Source organism: Mytilus californianus, unplaced genomic scaffold, assembly GCF_021869535.1.
Source record: "Mytilus californianus isolate M0D057914Y unplaced genomic scaffold, xbMytCali1.0.p SCAF_4, whole genome shotgun sequence".
Classification (NCBI taxonomy): domain Eukaryota; kingdom Metazoa; phylum Mollusca; class Bivalvia; order Mytilida; family Mytilidae; genus Mytilus; species Mytilus californianus.
Window position 1 is genome coordinate 42920019 of NW_026262690.1, and position 19312 is coordinate 42939330.

A 19312-nucleotide genomic window follows, 5' to 3' on the forward strand; every position below is an offset into this window, starting at 1 on the left:
TCACTGAAGAAGGGTAAAAGTGATGCTACCCAAATTTTTACTTGATCTGAGTTTTGTGGTAATAAGTATTGTGTATAAGTTTCATAATATTTGGTTGAGGCAAACTAAAGTTAGAGAATGGAAACGAAGAATTCAGCAATTTTTTCCATTTGTAAACAGGCATAACTCTAGAACGGTTAAAGTGACACCACAAAAATTTAAACTTGATATGTATTTTGTGGTAATAAGCATTATGTATAAGTTTCATAACATTTGGTTGAGTCAAACTAAAGTTAGAGATCGGAAACCAACTTTGGGACGGACGTACGGACGGACGGACAAGGGTAAAACTTAATGCCCCCTTCGCTACGTCGGGGGCATAAAAACCCATGAAAAACTTCTGCTTTTAGAGTATTTATATATGTTAAAGAGATATGATAAATCTGAAAGGGTTTTTCGATTAAATAAACATGTAGAACACAATTCAAGTATACAATAAGAATGATTTTACTTGGTAAACATAATTTTAAAAATCTTGTAAACTGCAATGTGAACACTATATAGATTCAACTTGTTTACAAACATTTTACATGGAATTCCATACAATAACAAGAATCTTTAACAACTAACAACATATTTCAAGTAAACTTGTATATACCCATTGCTTTAAGGAATTATTTTTATCATAAGCAATAGAATTATATTTGGTAACCCACTTTTCTACACATTACATTCCTCACTTTATCATCTGCTAGTAACTCATCACTTATATGAAAAAAGAAAATTCTTTTGTAAGCAATTATAACTTATATGTGAATTTATTCTAGAAATATAACTAAAATGATATATATGTTCACACATGATTTTTTTTTGTCCAAGTATAGTACTTGCTAATAATAGTGAGGAAAAAAGTATTTTGAGAGTGGTATGGGAACTCTATAAATGAAAAAATATACTATGGTTTTCAATATTTTACAGGATTTTTTATAAAGCAATGGGTACTGTAATATGTATATTATCTGAACAATATTACAAGCTAATGTTAATATTTACAACAAAGTAAAAATTTCTCTGATATCCTGTTAAAGACATTTAAAGAAATTCTTTAAATTTTAATGTACAGTGAATATTATAAAGTCAACTTATTTCTGTATATATCTATGATTTATTCAAAATTTTTCCAGAGAGAATCAGGAACATGCAGAGAACGTCCAGATAAGTCTGTAAGGTCTTTAATCCATAACAGAAAGAACATAGCACTGTTTTAATAAAATTGAATTTTTCCACTTTTAATTACACTAAGAATCTTTTAGTTGATGAGAAATAATAATCCACTTTGATGAAATCTGAATTCACTTTTCTATATGAATCACTTAATTTCCAGAAATTTTTAGTCTGACTCACATTCATCTAAAACTTCAAAATCACTTCCCATATCCATGCTTATACCACTTCCTACACTGGCAGCATCTGAAATAATTTTTTGAAGAGTACAAATTTTTAAATCTAAACAGGCAATCGCCCAGGGCAACACATACTTTTATATAATCTTTATTGTCCTTGCTATTTATCTCTGAATACTTTTAAAAACACTTTCAAAACTTTCACAAAATGAGTAAAATCACAGTTTGGTTCTTCAATAAACTGGAGTTTTGTATTTTCACATGACAGCTGTCTGTCATTTTATAAAAAAATGTACAGAATCTCATTACCAATCTAAAACATAATAAACACTGATCTATGGACCAACCATTTCTTTTTTAGCATACAAAAACATTTGATATATTTACAAAATAGAGCAGACATATTGAAACTGTGAAAACTTAGGAAAGGAAAAGCTCTTATTGAAAATATTTACTTTGTTATGTCAGGGCCTTAAAAGGAGCAATTTACATGATATAATGAAATGAAAAAAATGTAGAAATATGAATTTGGTATGATTGCCATGGAGACAAACTATACATAGACTAAAGGACAAAGATGTGAGCAATTATCATGCCATTGTAAATTGAAATATTTTTACCCTACATATATTTACTTTTATTCCATTTTGGGGTAGGCCAACACATGGATTTGATTGATTCTTCCATTTTTCAAATGAACCAGATTAATTAAAAAAAACATAGACATATATATACTCACCCTCATGTTCTAAATCATGTAATTCTTCATTATCAGTCTCATTTCCATCCAATGTTGGCATTACAGCCAAATCTTGATTTAAGCTACTTTCACTAGTGTGTACAGTTAAACTGATATCAATACTTTCACTACTATCCTTTACATCAACATCCTTTCCAAGGTCATCTTTTTCAACAATTTCCTGGCTGCTTGGTTGGTCATCTTTTTCAACAATTTCCTGGCTGCTCAGTTGGTCATCTCTTTCAACAATTTCCTTGCTGCTCGGTTGGTCATCTTTTTCAACAATTTCCTGGCTGCTCAGTTGGTCATCTTTTTCAACAATTTCCTTGCTGCTCGGTTGGTCATCTTTTTCAACATTAACATGGCTGCTTGATCCAATATCACCCTTCACTTCTATTTTTTCAGTCACCATTTCTGCATCATCCTGTTTAGTTTTAGTTTCGTCACATTTTTTAAGCATGGAATGAACAGCTTTTTCTGGCGATTCAATGCGTGACAGACTGTCAATTGCCTCAAGCACAACATCTATTTTGATTTCACTAGTAGAGCTTCCATTGTCTGAGTCCCTAGTATGATCCTCTTGCAAGATTGGTAAATGATCAATATTGTCTAATTCTAAATGAACTAAATCAGAAACACTGCTATTTTTATTGCTTTCAAATGAGTCAATTGATACAGATAAATCAGATTTCATATTTAAATTGAATGTTTCTAAATTGTCAATGTTTAATTCAACACAAACTGGTGTCTTTGACTGATTGTTTTCACTTGTCAAGTCAGAGTTATCAGATAATGAAACCATCTGCCCTTCTGCAATGTTCTTATCAGGTTGATTAATGTCAGAGGTTTTCTCTAATTCTATTTTCTTGTCTGCAAGTTGAATACCAAAATTTTCTTGCACTTCTTCATTGCCAGAGTCCAATGATTTGTTACGGTCTACTTCATCATTATGTTCTTCCAGTGATTCACTTAAACTTTCTAGAGGAACTAGCTCATCCATTTCTATAGGTATAATGTCACTATCATCAATATTAGATTCTGTGATAGTTTCCATTGCTATTTCTGTTGATATTTCTGTTGATGTTTGTTCTTCATTTGCTGAAACAATAATTGCATTCTGGTCATTATCATTGTCTTGTAACACTTCAAATCCTGAGATAAGCTGGTCCTTTTTTGCATTAACCACATGCACAGTTTCAACTATTTCTGATGTTGTCTGATGTTCAGGTGATAGTAGTTCAGGTTTTGTTTCTTTACTCAGTGTCTTATTATTTCTACCAGACATGCTGTCAATTTCGTCTGTATGCAAGGATCCAGAGAGGCTATTTTTTTCATTTTCAGTCTCATCCTCACTATCTAAATCAATGATTTCTGGCTCAGTAACATTTTTTTTCTCATCACAGCTGTCAATTTCTTTTTGAACACTTTCAATTCCACTTGTATTATCTGCAGATATATTCATTTTTGTTTCGATAGTTTCAACCATATCTTCCTCACTAGCCAATGTTTCTGTTTGTAATACCATGCTTGATTGTTCCATGTTTGGTGATTTTGTGTCATTTTTTGTCGGAGTAGTAAAAGAAGTTGTTTCTTCTCTATTTTGTTGGATAACACTTTGAGCACTCTCTTCTTCATTTAGCACTACATCTACTTTATTTGCTTCTTCTTCCTCATTGTTACCAGTTTGTTTTTCAGTACCTGATTTCTCATTTGGATCAATAATCACCTCTACATTTTTATTTTGGTTTTCAGTATGTGAAATGAAAATATTATCTATCAGCATTTCTGAAGCATTTACAGGAATAGCTAATACTGTTGTTTCCTCATCTTCTTGTTTTTCAGTATGCATTTTAGCAGCTGACCGTCCTCTTCTTGGTGTTCTTTTTAAAGTATCTGGATCTGTTTCTTCTGTTTTTTCATCAGTTTGATTCTGATCCTTATCGTCAATTAATTCTTCCATATTTTGAATATTACTTGAAACATCAACAGCTTCCTGGTTTTCTTCAGCTTCTACTTGCTCAGTGTAAATATTCTCCTCTATTTCATTTTGTTTTTTTGCACCTGATCTTCCTCTCCTGGCACTTCTCCTTGATCCACCTCTTCCACGCCCTCTGCCCCTTTTACGCCCTCTTGTAGATTTAGCTGGAATATCCTCCTCTTGCAATGAATCCTCCATTGATGAAATGTCAGTTTTAGAAATTTCTTCTGATGTGTCAGTACTATCTTCAACCTTGTGTATTGTATCCATTGTAATTCTTTCAACTTCATTCTTAGGTTCAGATAGGATTTCGTATTCTGATGTGGAATTTTTATTTTCTTTGAATTTAGTTTCAGAATCTTCCTGGATTTCTTCTACAACTTCATCGTTTTTAACAGACAAATTATCACCAGCCTTAGTAGCTTCAATAATTACTTTTGACTTGCTGTCATTACCAATTTCCTGCAGTTTTGTTTGCTTTTCAATCTCATTACTATCTTGTTCACAGTATTTCCCATTTTCTGCATCTACATTTAAACCTGAGGCTTCTACAAGGTTGTTACTTTTTTCTTTTTCTCCGATCCTCTTACTACCCGTAGCCACATTTTCAACATTCTCTGAGCTCAGTTTTGAATCAACTTGCTCTTTTATAGTTTTGTCAATGCTTTTTTCACCTTCATTAGTTTTGTCAATGATATTTTGTCCATCTTTCTTATCATCATCATCTTTGTTAAAATCACCATCTTCCGTATCAGAAATAATTTCTAGTTCCATTTTCTGCATTCTGTTATTCCCATTGCCACCTCCCACTTCCATTTCCTCGTCAGAATCACCAACTTGGTCAACAACATTTGCATCATCATTAAAGTCAAAATCAGCAAAATCGTCAACTTCACCAACTTCATCAACCATCATTAAATTACTTTCCATTTCATCGCTGGATATATTTTCTAGATCATCATCATTATTATCTATTTCAGACTCACTGGAGACATTTTCTAAATGTTCCTGAATGTCAGATACAAATTTCTCAGATGAACTTGAAATATTTTCTAATTCAGGATCAGAAAAATCTGATGCACTATCTACATTTTCATATTTTCCATTTCGTTCTTCATCGTCTGAAATAGAGACAATATCAACTTGTAAGTGTCTTTTTGGGACATACTTAGTTCTTTCAGCCTGTTTACTTTCCATGGACTTTCTTCTAGCTGATCTAGTTTTCTTAATAAGTGTACGATTTTCTGGTTTTAATTTTTTTTTATTACTTTTAGTCTCAATTTTGGATGTATTTTTTATTTCTTCAATTTGTTCTGGATTAACATCATGTAAATTACTTAACTCCCTTGTTCTCAGTGCTGCTTTTGGTGCTGGTATCTGAGATGTTCTATGTGTCTGAACTACTTCTATTACATTGTCAGCTTTTTTCTCAGTAGTGTCTTTTACACCTAACACTACTTCAATCGTGTTTCCTTCATTTTCATCAATTATTGTTACTTCAGTCATATTTTTTGCATCAGCCTTTTTAGGTCTCCTACGACCTTTATTTGAAACATTTTGACTAACGGATAGGACTTCAATTTTAGATGCTTGAACTGTATCATCAACACAAGTGGAGTCCAAGTTTTCACATGTTGATTTTCCATCTACCACAACAGATAAATGTTGTATTTCTGCTGATTCATCATTTGCTTCCACATCCATATGATCAGTTCCAAGTTCAGTTTCTACAACAACTCTCTCTCCAGTAACATTTTCTTCCTTTGTTTCAGACATTTCTGTCTGTTCATCTGCCCTTTCTATCTTATTTCTTGTCTTTGTAGTGTCCTCATCACAACTCTCATCAGACTGAGAGTCAATTGAAATGACAACAACATCAGAATCCTTTGCCAGTTCCAGTGGAACTGGTTCTTTCTCCTCTATCTTTATTATATTCTTATTATTGCTATCTTCCTCATCAGACATATATGTGACATTGGCTTGTGCATCAATTTCAACCAGGTCAGCAGCTTTAGTTTGCACAATCTGCTTTTCATCAGTTGCTACAATAATTTGTTTATCATCTGAGAAAAACAATGTACACATTTCCTCAGAAGTGATTGTAGCCATTTTCTCATTATTTTCAGTTGGTAAAGATAAATTTTGAGATGGAGGAGGTGGAGGTTTGATCTCAACAATAGGTTCTGACTCATCATTGGTAATTGCCAACATGTCTAAATCTTTCTTTTCCTCGTTGATAATGTTTTTATTTTCTTCATTCTCTATTTCTTTCTTTTCATCTATTTTAACATTTTTATTTTCCTCTGTCTCGTTTTCATTCTTTTCCTCAGCCTCTTTTTCAACCTTATCTAGTGTTTCTTGTTTCTTTGCTTGCACTTTATCAATTAAACTCTGTGCAAGAATCATTTTCCGTTTTTCTGAAACAACTGGTATTTTTTGGTTTTCACCAACAGTAATAAAGTCATCAAGAGAAGGTGGTTCATCATTTTCTACTGAAACTTTTCTTACTGATTCAACTTTTGCTGCTTGTTTTTTTTGTTCTTTGGAAACAGGGTTCCATGGTGGTAAAACAGGATTTTTCTTTGGCGGAGGGGTGGCTTGTTTCGGTTTAATTCCAGTTTTATTGAGAATATTTATTTGTATTTTTCCTTTCTCTTTCTCCTTTTCATCTTCATTTTGGCCATTTTTGTTTTGTGTAGTTTTCTCTTGTTGTTTACTATTAATGTGTTTGTCCCATATGGCTTGCATTTTCTTCTTTTGCTCAAGTTTTCTAGCCTCTGCAGCAGGATCCCTTTCCTTGGGTTCTTCAACTTTTTTTGCCACATCCTGTTTTTTCACTTCCTCTTTCTTTGGTAAAGTTTTTTGTACTTTTTTCTCCTCTTCTTTCATTAGTGACATTCCAGCAGCCTTATCAAGATTTAATCTCTGTTCATAAAATGGGTTTTCTTTCAGGTAATCCTAAAGATAGAAACATAGATAATAATTTAATCAATGATATAATTATCTTATTATTTCAGGTTTTTCTTTTTGTTCAGTTTTGATTTCTTACAATTTGCAAAATATTGAATTAAAATATAATAAATGAAAATGATGGTTATAGTAGCAATGAGAAGGAAAACCAAAAACATAGTTAACCAGAAGAGATTTTTTTTTTCTTTATCTCAATTCTACTTATTCTTAACATATAAAACGAAGATTGTTACCTAGGAGACTGTCACCAACCATTTATTAACTTTAAGATACACTAGTCTCAAAAGTAGACAACACACATATGACAGGCATTTAAGACTAGGGACAACCCAAGGACGATTCCTCACAAATTGAGAGAGAATTCTAAATAAAGTTGGTCAACTGTAACTGTTTGGGATGAATCAAGCCTCTGATAGATGGTCATGACCATAATAAATCACTAACATTTGACACCAACAAATTTAACAATTTTAGATTAAAGACATTACTGTTTATACCTTTTTGGTTTCACAGTCTAAATAGCAATATAACAGAATGCCTGGAGTGTCACAAGACCAGTCAAAACAACTCATTATTTTTCACAGATAAATTGATCACACTTCCCCCACCCCAATTGCTCTGTTTCAATTCATTCTTCTTTCATGATAAAGTTGTCTTAAAAACATTTAGATTTGGATTACAAAATTGATTGACTAGAAATGTAGGCATACAGTGCTATAAACCTTAATATCACTGTTGCTTCTCCAGTGAAACATGAAAAACATAGAAAATAAAACCTTTCATCAATGTATTCAACCATCAACCTTATACAAAGAATATTTACATCTGAGGTCATATCCTATCATTTTACCTGGGGATCAGTGAAAAAAATTGGGCTCATTGGTTAACATTTTTAGAAAGACAGATGCATAATATATAGTTTCATCTTAATTTAAACTATAAGTATAACTCGAAAGATGACATACATTTTTTGCTTATCTTCTTAAATCATAAACAAGTAAAATCACTATAGAAATGTTAAACTTACCTTTGATAAATAACTGTACATACACTTAACTTCAGTTGCTCAAACATAATTTCATCAAACATCATTGGTATCATCAAAGACAATAGGAGCTACATGTGTAGTAACATTAATTGCAATAATGAAAGAAACCAGGTGGTAAGCATGTAATGGTAATCAAGCAACTGAAGTTAAACAGCATATTCAGCCTTACCTGATACTTAAGATAATGGTTTTCAGTTTTAATGTGATGTTCAGCACTGATATCATCTCCAGCATGTTCTTTACACAAAGTACAATAATAACCTTTGGTAGCCATGAAGAATTCTTGTCCTGCAGTTAAAAACACAGTGATTTAAACTTTTGATACAATATAATATTTCTATGGATGAAAAAGGGATGCTTTGATGTAAATAAATAGAAATCATAGAAAACCAAATTTCACCACTGCTGCAGGTACTCTGCAAGACCATTTAAATGACTAATGATTGATTCAGGCATTGTAAAGAACCATTTAAATGACTAATGATTGATTCAGGTATTGTAAAGGACCATTTAAATGACTAATGATTGATTCAGGTATTGAAAAGGACTATTTAAATAAATGTAATGACTGGTTCAGGTATTGTAAAAGAGAAAGGATTATTTAAATGGATGTAATGGTTGAATCGGGTATTCTAAGGGACCATTTGAAATACTGTATTGATTGTTTCAGGTACATGTATTATAATTTATAAAGGACCATTTGAATGATTGTAATGATTGATTCATGTATTTGTATGACCATTGAATGCCTGTAGTTGTTAATTATGGCATTCTGTAAGACCCTTTGAATGACTCTTGTGATTGATTCAGGAAAATGTAATACCATTTGGATGGCTTCTGTCTTTATGTTCTCATTCTTTTAACATTAAATCAACAGCAAATGATACAATAATTACTATGAATCTTGCTGAAAACAAAAAGATTCATTTATACCATGGGAAATGACATCTTTGTGATATTGTAAATATGCAAATGAGTATGTAGCTTGTTGAATTTCTCTACTAAGCCGAACCTATCCACAAATAAAATCCTTTGACATGTAAGAGTCTAAGAGACCATTCACAATTAGAATAACAAACTTAATTTGGTTAAATCCAACAAGAACAAAATGTACACTGTGTAGTGACCATTGTAAGTTCAAATTTCAAATATAACAAATATGTGTCCAGGACACTATGCCTCCCGCCTCCAACTATAACATTTTCTGTAAATCAGTAAATCTCGAAATCTGGGTAAAACCCCCTAATTTGGCATATATTTCAAAAGTGCACATCATAAAAGAACACTTTAGTTTCTAGTTGATATGACCTAACTTCATATTAAACTACTTTGAACAAAAGTTTTAATAACCTGTTACAGAAAGATTGGATGGAGGGTGAACATACATAGGCACAGACAAGAAAACTCAATTATCCCAACTATCCTAAGTGGGCAAAAATAATAAAATGGACTTAAATGAAACACTTTATTGAACTGTCTGATTAAACTTTTGATACTTGCTTGGACATCCATATTGCCAGAAACAAAATGTAACTTGACACCCAAGTCATCATTAAAAACTAATGTACCAAATATAAGCCTCAAATCTCATCTTCAGGCATTACAAAAAAAATCTGGATGAGTACAGTTTCAAGGACTGTAAATCAGCCAAAAGAAGGTCCACTGGGACAAAATGCAAACTTTGTCAGTAAGCCATTTTTATATACTAAAGTTCCAAAAATTAGATCAATGTCAAATAAAAAACAGACAGACACTGGCAACCCTATATGTGATTCCAACTCATTTGCATGTGCATTTCTTGCAGACTAATATAATTTTTGTAATGGTAAATGATACTGATTAATAGGTCTAAGAGATACTTAAAGAAACTTGTAAGGAACATCGTCATTTAGACCAATTAAGTTACTTAATAATATCTTTGTGGACCATTATCTCTAGAATTTATATACATATATATATATATATTACACAAATTGAAATTTAATTTATTAGTTCTCTGTTCTTACTAATCTCAGCTGGTTTCCAGTATCAAGTAATCAAAAGAATTATTTGGCCAAAATCAATTTTGTTTTCAGATAAAATGTTGACTGTTCCATATTTAACATATCTTAATCTTTTCCCAGACATAACTGGTATTGTCTCTTCAAATATTTAGCACAAATGTTAGAATAAAGTGTAGAAAAAATCATATAATGCCATTACAATTAACCTACAGACAAACACATTTGATGGAACAATTCCACCTGCAAAATGGACATAGTCAGATAAAAAAAACATTCAAGCCAACAAAAGGGAAGTATTAGATGTAAATATAGTCGAATATGTAACAAGCTGTTAACATCTAAGTTCCTGTTGACACAGTCACATCTCATTGTTTATGATTGGAAATAGACAATATCTCAGAATAGCAGTTTTAACTGATTTAAATGTTAGTGTTAAAAATGCAAACCATCAATAATGTAATTAAATAAATAATGAGTAACATATTGAGGGTAAATTTCATTTAAGAAATTGTATGTTTATATTAATATGCATGAAATGGATGTGTCACATTTTTGTTCACTGAGCATTGACTTCCAATGGCCAGGTTGCTATTACACTGTACCAGTTTTCTGAAAATTTGAATAAAATATTTTAAAAATAAATCAACTGCTATTAATCAGAACAAATGAATAAAACTGAGCAGGAGTGTTTCCGTACGCAACCATATAAAGAGTTTTAATCTATTTAAACTCTTCCCAAAATACCACAAACACCAAATACTATAAATAAAAAGCCTTAAGAAGTAAGTTTTGTTTTCATTTACCAATACAAAACATTGATCAACAATATAAACATGTACTTTTTTTATCAATGTGCAAAGTTTCAACATAAAAAAAAATAATTCTGATACAACTTGGTCAAGGCACAGACCTGCACTGTCCATTTAAATCTTGATATGGTCAATGTATGTCACTGTGTCAGTCCATATATGTTAAAATCAAATTATGGATTAATTTTCATTGCCTTGAAAATTAAGTATTTGAATTTTCTCCAATTTTACTTCATCACTAAAACAATGTCAGATCTTACTGCTTGTAACCCTGGTGTTAAATGGAGGAGAAAAATTTGAAGATAAGGGAAAGACACAAATGATCCTAACGAGAGCTTAATATCTTTACTCTACATATATACTTACACCAAGATGTCTTTGAATGAAATTGGACACCCTGCATTTATCATGCTTTTCAATAACATATGGTCAAATCGCTGAAAGACCCCCTTTCCAAAATTATGAAAAATTAAAATAATATCTAGGTGTAAATTAGATGCAGCCAATTGGGCTAACGCCCTCATAGGTGTATCTAATGCATGTACTGTCTTCCTGTACAGTTTTCTCTGCTGTCTGACTGAGAATTACCTCATGGGTAATCAAGGTTGTTAAAAAAAACCTCGTCATTGTCTGACTGAATGGCAAATTATGTTTCAGATTTGAGGTATGCTGCCTTTTGTACTATTTAACTACTTAATAACAAAAAAAATAATGTATTTAGTCTAATTCAGTCTAATTTCTTAATACTTAGTTGTTAGAATGTCTGATTTGAGAAGTCTCTGGTGTCTAAAACTGTCAACCTGTCTGTGCCCTCTCTGCTGTCCATTAAAAAGGGACAAATGTTTACACAAATATGTAACCCTGTGATACTGACACACACACAACCATTGACTATGTAGGTGACAGTACAAAGGTTGTACAATATATCTGTAGATTCTGCGAGACCTTTTATTGGAGTTACTTCTACTTTGATATCTTCCTTGTTGTCAGTTTTCTCATTGATTGGTTTTTGGGTCCTCAATTCTTCTGGCAGCCATGGCCTGTCATACTTGTTAACCAACTGGAAAATAATACAAATCAGCTATCATTTAAAGTTAATAATGACAGTTATTTATTTTTAACAAATGAAAAATAAAATTACATATTCATTTATATTCTATCTGCTTTAATTCTTTTTATGAAAATGTCTACATGCTATTACAAATCTACATAAATGTATTACTTTTAAAGGATAAATCATAATATCTGAAAAAAAAAGAAACTTACATTTTGATGTTTTTTTCCATGAAGATGTTGCAACATAGATGTCAAACTAGAACATACAACATTACAGGTACGACACCAATGATTTCCTGGATCAAAGAACTCATACTTTATCTTCTTTACTGGTTTTATAGGTTTGTATGTATCCTAAAAAGATATTGGTAAGACTTCAAAAAAAATTTATACATTTATGCATGTGGATTTGATACTTCTGCATTCAATATTCCATCTAAATTCAGATTGTTACAAAAGATTAAATGTTAATATTCTATCATAACTGTGTTACTATGTATTAAATAAAATTGTTGAAATAGCAAAATCCTCGGTATGTCTGTCTCACCATCTTCCCAAAATGTATATTTCTCTGTCTATGTGGATTGATATCCCTTACTTTAAATGTTAGCCCGCATATTCTGCTAACACCTATAAATGTCAGAGCAATATTATACTAAATATCCATTACAATGGTGTATTGAAGTAACTTCTTTAGTTTATAATCAGATTTACAAAAATTGATTCAGAAAACCTAACTTGGAACACATTTAAATTCTACAGCATCTATGCTCTACAATCTACTTGTAAATGAGTATCAACAAGAATGCCCCACTTGCACTATCATTTTCTATGTTCAGTGGACCTGAAATTGGGGTCAAAACTCTAATTTGGCATTAAAATTAGAAAGATCATATCATAGGGAACATGTGTACTAAGTTTCAAGTTGGTTGGACTTCAACTTCATCAAAAACTACCTTGACCAAAAACTTTAACCTGAAGCGGGACAGACGGAAGTACGGACGAACAAATGAAGGAACGCACAGACCGAAAAAACATAATGCCTCTCTACTATCGTAGGTGGGGCATAAAAATAAAGGAATCCACAGTAAATGTGAAATCATAAACTAGAAATTTCTGATCCAATTTGTGGAAATAAGATGTTCAGTCAAATTGCTCTTGAGGAATCAGAGCATAAGCAGCAAAATTTTGTCACGCAAATATAGAATAAAATGCTCCGCAGGGCGCAGCTTGATACGACCGCAGAGGTCGAACCCTGAACAGTTGGGGCAAGTATGGACACAACATTCAAGCTTGATACAGCTCTGAATTTGGATTGTGATTAAATATTTGACACAGCATAGGTTTCTGACACAGAATGAATGTGGCCTAAGAACTTAAAAATTTTAAATTGGACATTCACCTATTATGGTGCAATATCCAAAATCTAAATACATGGTTAGATTCAGCATATCAAAGAACCCCAAGAATTCAATTTTTGATGAAATAAAACAAAGTTTAATTTTGGACCCCGATTTGGACCAACTTGAAAACTGGGCCCATAATCAAAAATCTAAATACATGTTTAGATTCAGCATATCAAAGAACCCTAAAAAATCAATTTTTGTTAAAATCAAACTAAGTTTAATTTTGGACCCTTTGGACCTTAATGTAGACCAATTTGAAAACGGAACCAAAAATTAAGAATCTAAATACACTGTTAGATTCGGCTTATCAAAGAACCCCAATAATTCAATTTTTGATGAAATCAAACAAAGTTAAATTTTGGACCCTTTTGACCTCAATGTGGACAAAGTTGATAACGGGGCCCAAAAATCAAAAATCTAAATACATGGTTAGATTCAGCATATCAAAGAACCCCATATATTCAATTTTTGTTGAAATCAAACAAAGTTTAATTTTGGACCCCGATTTGGACTAACTTGAAAACTGGGCCCATAATCAAAAATCTAAATACATGTTTAGATTCAGCATATCAAAGAACCCTAAAAATTCAATTTTTGTTAAAATCATACTAAGTTTAATTTTGGACCCTTTGGACCTTAATGTAGACCAATTTGAAAACGGAACCAAAAATTAAGAATCTAAATACACGGTTAGATTCAGCATATCAAAGAACCCCAATAATTCAATTTTTGATGAAATCAAACAAAGTTAAATTTTGGACCCTTTGGACCTCAATGTGGACCAATTTAAAAACGGGGCCCAAAATCCAAAAACTTAATACACGGTTAGATTCAGCATATTAAAGAACCCCAAGAATTCAAGAATAAAACCCCATTGAAATTGATCAAGAAATAAGCAATTTATACGAAGTATCTTCTTTTGCACAATACTGTGCAATTGAATATTTCTTGCTATTGCGCAATACTGTACAATTGACAATTTCTTGCTATTGCGCAATATTGTGCTATTGGATATTTCTTGCTATTGCGCAATACTGTGCAATTGAAGATTTCTTGCTATTGCGCAATACTGTGCAATTGAAGATTTCTTGCTATTGTGCAATACTGTGCAATTGAAAATTTCTTGCTATTGCACAATACTTATTAGATAATAATTTACACATCCTGTTTGGTGTGTATCTCCTACCATATCATTATTATTTGCTTTTAAATGTTAATCAGAAATAACCAACTTAAAATGGAAAATTTTAAAAGAAAAAAAAAAGGAAAAAAAGAAAAAAAAAAATCCCCCCCCAAAATTTTTTGAACCCCCTTATGATTCATCACCCCCAAACTCAATCCCAGCCTTCCCTTTGTGGTATGGTACCTTGCAGTACAATTTCAGAGAGATCCATACACTTGAACACAAGTTATTGTCTGGAAACTAGAAAAATGCTTATTTTTGGCCCCTTTTTGGCCCCCAATTCCTAAACGTTTCGGGCAATTACCCCCAAACTCAATTCCAGCTTTCCCTTTGTGATATGGAACCTTGTAGTACAATTTCAGAAATATCCATACACTTACACACAAGTTATTGTCATGAAACTAGAAAAATGCTTGTTTTTTTCCCCTTTTTTGGCCCCTAATTCCTAAAATTTTGAGGCAATTACCCCCAAAATCAATTACAGCCTTTCCTTTGTGATATGGAACCTTGTGGTACAATGTCAGAGAGATCCATACACTTACACACAAGTTATTGTCAGGAAGTTACAAAAATGCTTATTTTTGGCCCCTTTTTGGCCCCTAATTCCTTAACTGTTGGTACCATAACCCCCAAAATCAATCCCAACCTTCCTTTCGTGGTATTGAACCTTATGGTAAAATTTCATGGAGATCCATTCACTTAGACTAAAGTTAGAGTGCGAAAACCAATGTGTCTTCGGACGACGCCGGACGACGCCAGACGACGACGATGACGCCAACGTCATACCAATATACGACCAAAAAATTTTTAATTTTTGCGGTCTTATAAAAAGGATGCGTGTGTTAAATGTGTTTTGAAAACTGGGGCATAATTAAGACATTTCAGCGGCCCTTTCACAAAAAATCTTGAGTAAAAATACTTGTAAGTCATACACATTTCAGTATAACTTACGATCAATTTTAATCGTTAAGATTTTTTGTGAAAAGTGTCGCAGTAACTTAAGAGGAATCCCAAAGCTTACTCTATATTTAAATCAGATATTAATATAATGTCCTAGGTGAATGAGTTCTCTAAACTTGTGTCTAGCTTTTCCTTATACATTTTCCACAAAATCCATAGTATCTAGTAGTCCCCCAATTATCCATGAATTTTTTTTTTCAGATTGTTTCAAGTATTTGGAATAAAGTTCAAGGATTTGAATTCAAGTATAAATTTGTAAAATGTTATCAGAGTAGAGGGTTTTCAATGGAAATACATTGTTTTAACTACAAAAAAAGCTATTATTCTTATATTTAACATCTGATGTCATGACCATGACATTAATTAGGAGGGAAAAGTGCAAAAATGTATTTATATTCACATTTAGTTTATCTGATCAAACAAAAATACAAGCTGAAACATGTCATAAGTGAGTTAATGCATGTCAATAATTAAATTATTTTCTTCTATGGCAGATTTACTTGAATTTAACAAGTGTTTAAAAAATATAGTACAATAGTAGTACATATTACAGATCTGGTTTTGACTAAAATTTGAAATCCACTACAAAAAGCTTTATTTGTGAAATAAAATACAAGACCAACTTTTTAAAACCATATTATCATGTAAATAATTGTCTTTTAATACCTCTCCTTTTATAATCATATAACACAAATGTATTCATTGTAATTTATAATTGGAACTGCTGGGCTGACTCTAAGGAATATTAATGAATATTTGTAACACAACTACTTACCTTTGTTGGAGTTGATTCAGGTACAACAGTCTTAGGTTTTTGTTGCTCTACCTTTGGTGTCTCCTTTTTTTCTATAGATGATTTAGTTACAGATGAAGATCGACGTTCATCTTGTTTAAGTTTTTCTTTTGAACCAATGTCATCTTTTCTTTTTGCTGTATCTAACTTCTGTTTTTCTCTGATGCGATCATTATATCTTTTGTCTGTTCTTGGTTTTTTAGCAGATGATTCAGTTGCCAATGGAGATTGCCTGGTAGCTGATGATTCACGTGATCTTTTAGGGGTTGAAGGTGTGTCTTCAACTGAAGCGTCACTTAAAAGTTTTGCTTTCTCTTCTACTTCCTGTTTCAGTTTGGTAATTTGTTTAGCGATTTCATCCTGTAGAATGCTGTTTTGCATTAGTATTGGATCTTTATGTCCATCCTTTTGTCTTCTTCTCTTCCTCATTAGTTCATTCTGTTGTTTACGTAAGGAAGCTAACTCTTGTTCTAAAATTTTCAGTCTCTGTTGAACCTGCTCCTTCTCTCTGACCAATTTCTCTTTCTCTTTTGGTGTAAGGATTACTTTAGTGATAACTATTTTCAGTTTCTCACTACTAGACTTTGGACTTGATTTCTCAGTTATAGGCTTTTTCATTAGAGTTTTTGTTTTGGGTGGCAACACAGTTCTATTTGAACTTGTCGTTGTAGAACTGACTATATTCTCTTTTGATTTCCCCTTTTCTCCTTTTTTAACTTTTCTAATGACTGTTACAGTCTTTGTTTCACTTCTCTTAGGGGGGTCATCCATTTTCTTCAGTTCTACAGTCTTCAAATTAGATTGTTTCTTTGGTAGTACTTTTGCGGTTGTTGTAAAAGTGTCTTTCCCTTTGGATGTTTCTACTGATTTGAACGAATCCTTATATGATCCTGACGTAGGTGGAGGAACTCTATATGGAGAATATCCAGGTGGATATCCTGGAGGATAGCCTGGAGGTGGAGCACTATAAGGAGGAATAAATCTAGTTCCATAGGTTGGTTGACCAGGTGGTGGTCCCCACATACCAGGATGACCAGGGGGAGGCATTCCATATGGCGGTGGCCCTGTGTAAGCTGCAGGTTGGGGAGCAAAAGAGGAAAACCCAGATACTGCATATGGTGTTGTTGAGACTGCAGTACTTGTTGCTGGATATGAACTGGACACTGTAGACACAGCATATGTAGCAGCTGGTGGATATGAGCTAACTGGGACTGCATAAGGTGGTGATGGTGGCTGAGAGGCTGGTACAACTGCAGGTCTACTTCTATCATCACTATAAGACTCTCTTAAAGGTGCAGGTCTACTTCTATCATCACTGTAAGACTCCCTTGTGTAACTCCTGTCACCTGAAGGTATAGAATCCCTTCTTTCCCTAGAAGATACAGTATCTATTCTTAATTTAAGTTTGTCACTTGTAGGTGATGTCATTTTTGCCTCTCTTAACAAGACATCAACCATGGATTCTTTTTCAAATCTATTTTTCATGGGGAAAAATTCTTTTTTAATATCATCAGACAGTTCTCCTCCAAGAAATGTTGATGCTTGATCAATGCCATACTGATGAATTTCTTCTTTTGGTTTTATCGGGGTTGGGTGTGCCTTTTCCTGCATTCGCTTTGACATTTCAAAATCAAAACCAATAGATTTCAGTATGTTTTCTATAGTGGGATCATATTTGGCTTTTTTTTCTGTTGGGGATGTGCTTTGTGACTGATGACCTGAAAAAGATGCACTAGTTGTAGGATTTGTCTGTCCTCTTTGACTTGTAAAAATACTCAGGAGATCCGATTCTTTTGGAGGCAACTGCTGTGGAGTAACATGTCCTCTGTAATCTCTTTCTGAGGGATAATCAGACTTTTGTTGATCAAATCGTGGAGGGTATCTATCATCTGATCTAAACCCTGCTTCAGAGGGTCTTTCCTCCTTTGAATAGTGAGTATGTTCATTAGGTTCTCTTCTGTCATAGTAGTTTTTAAGTTTAGATTCTTTTTTAGCTTTGTCCTCACTATCATCACCATAGAGAAATCTCTCCTCATCTTCAATATCCATATATGAGGACATTCCTGGTAGACTAGATAACGATTTTGGTGATATTTTTTGGTGTCCTTTTTTACCACTGGCTGCTTGCCCTATCGAATCTATTTGCTTAGGAGTTCCATATGGAGTTGATGGGAATGGTGCATTTTTGTCTGAAGTGAATGCAGGTGGATCAGGAGCACTCTTCTTCAAAATAGATTTTAATGGTTTAGTATCACCAGATCCTGGTGCAGTCTGTTGTGATTGCACAGAACTGTATGGATTTGGGGATGAGTAAGCTCCTGAATATGCATGTGAAGAATGAGAATCTGGAATTCTGTATCTACTCACAGATTCACTTTGAGAATGTGTGTCCTGTGAATATTCATCTCTGACATAGGATGATTTATCTCTTTCATGTTCATGTCGTCTTTGATGATCATATGAATCACTTCTTCGTGAATGGTCATCATATCGATCCACCTTATCTCTACTTCCATGATCTCGCCTGTCTCTCTCACTACTATATTCTCGTCTTTCACTGTAGCGATCATGTGAGTCATGTCTTCCACGATCACGATCTTTTCTATCTCGGTCACGTGATGATGATCGTCTATCTCGGTCACGATCATAAGAACTGGGCTTCCAATCACGGTCATATGAATCAGATTGACCATGATCATGAGAACCTCTATGAGGTGAGCGGGGACTTTCATACCTATCTCTCCTAGTTTGTCTTTTGGCACGTTCATCACCAGATCCACCACCATACAACTCATCATATCTTTCATCTGAATGATGCTTCATGTCATCATATGACTCATGTCTTTTAACTGGTGGTCCAAGCCTACTTGAGAGTGGACTTTTGGATTTCCCTTCTTTGTATATTTCATTTCCAACAGTAATCCTTAGAGACTCATGTGAAGGTGACATCTCATCTCGCTGAAAACAAAACAAGATTTTCAGCTT

General features: G+C 33.0%; 1 protein-coding gene across 2 annotated transcripts; it reads right to left on the bottom strand.

The window, feature by feature from the left end:
* Window positions 1–462: 462 nt before the first annotated feature.
* LOC127698323 (uro-adherence factor A-like) lies at window positions 463–19055 on the bottom strand. Of its 2 annotated transcripts, XM_052201708.1 has the most exons (7): window positions 16310–19055; window positions 12196–12339; window positions 11875–11989; window positions 8287–8405; window positions 2483–7057; window positions 2122–2410; window positions 463–1449 (listed from the first exon to the last, which is right to left on the bottom strand). In XM_052201708.1, the coding sequence occupies exons 1-7, from the start codon at window positions 18386–18388 to the stop codon at window positions 1370–1372; spliced, it is 7401 nt and encodes a 2466-aa protein (XP_052057668.1). In that variant the 5' UTR covers window positions 18389–19055; the 3' UTR covers window positions 463–1369. The 2 variants fall into 2 exon arrangements, with proteins under 2 accessions (XP_052057668.1, XP_052057667.1); XM_052201707.1 differs by having other exon boundaries at window positions 2122–7057.
* Window positions 19056–19312: the final 257 nt, after the last annotated feature.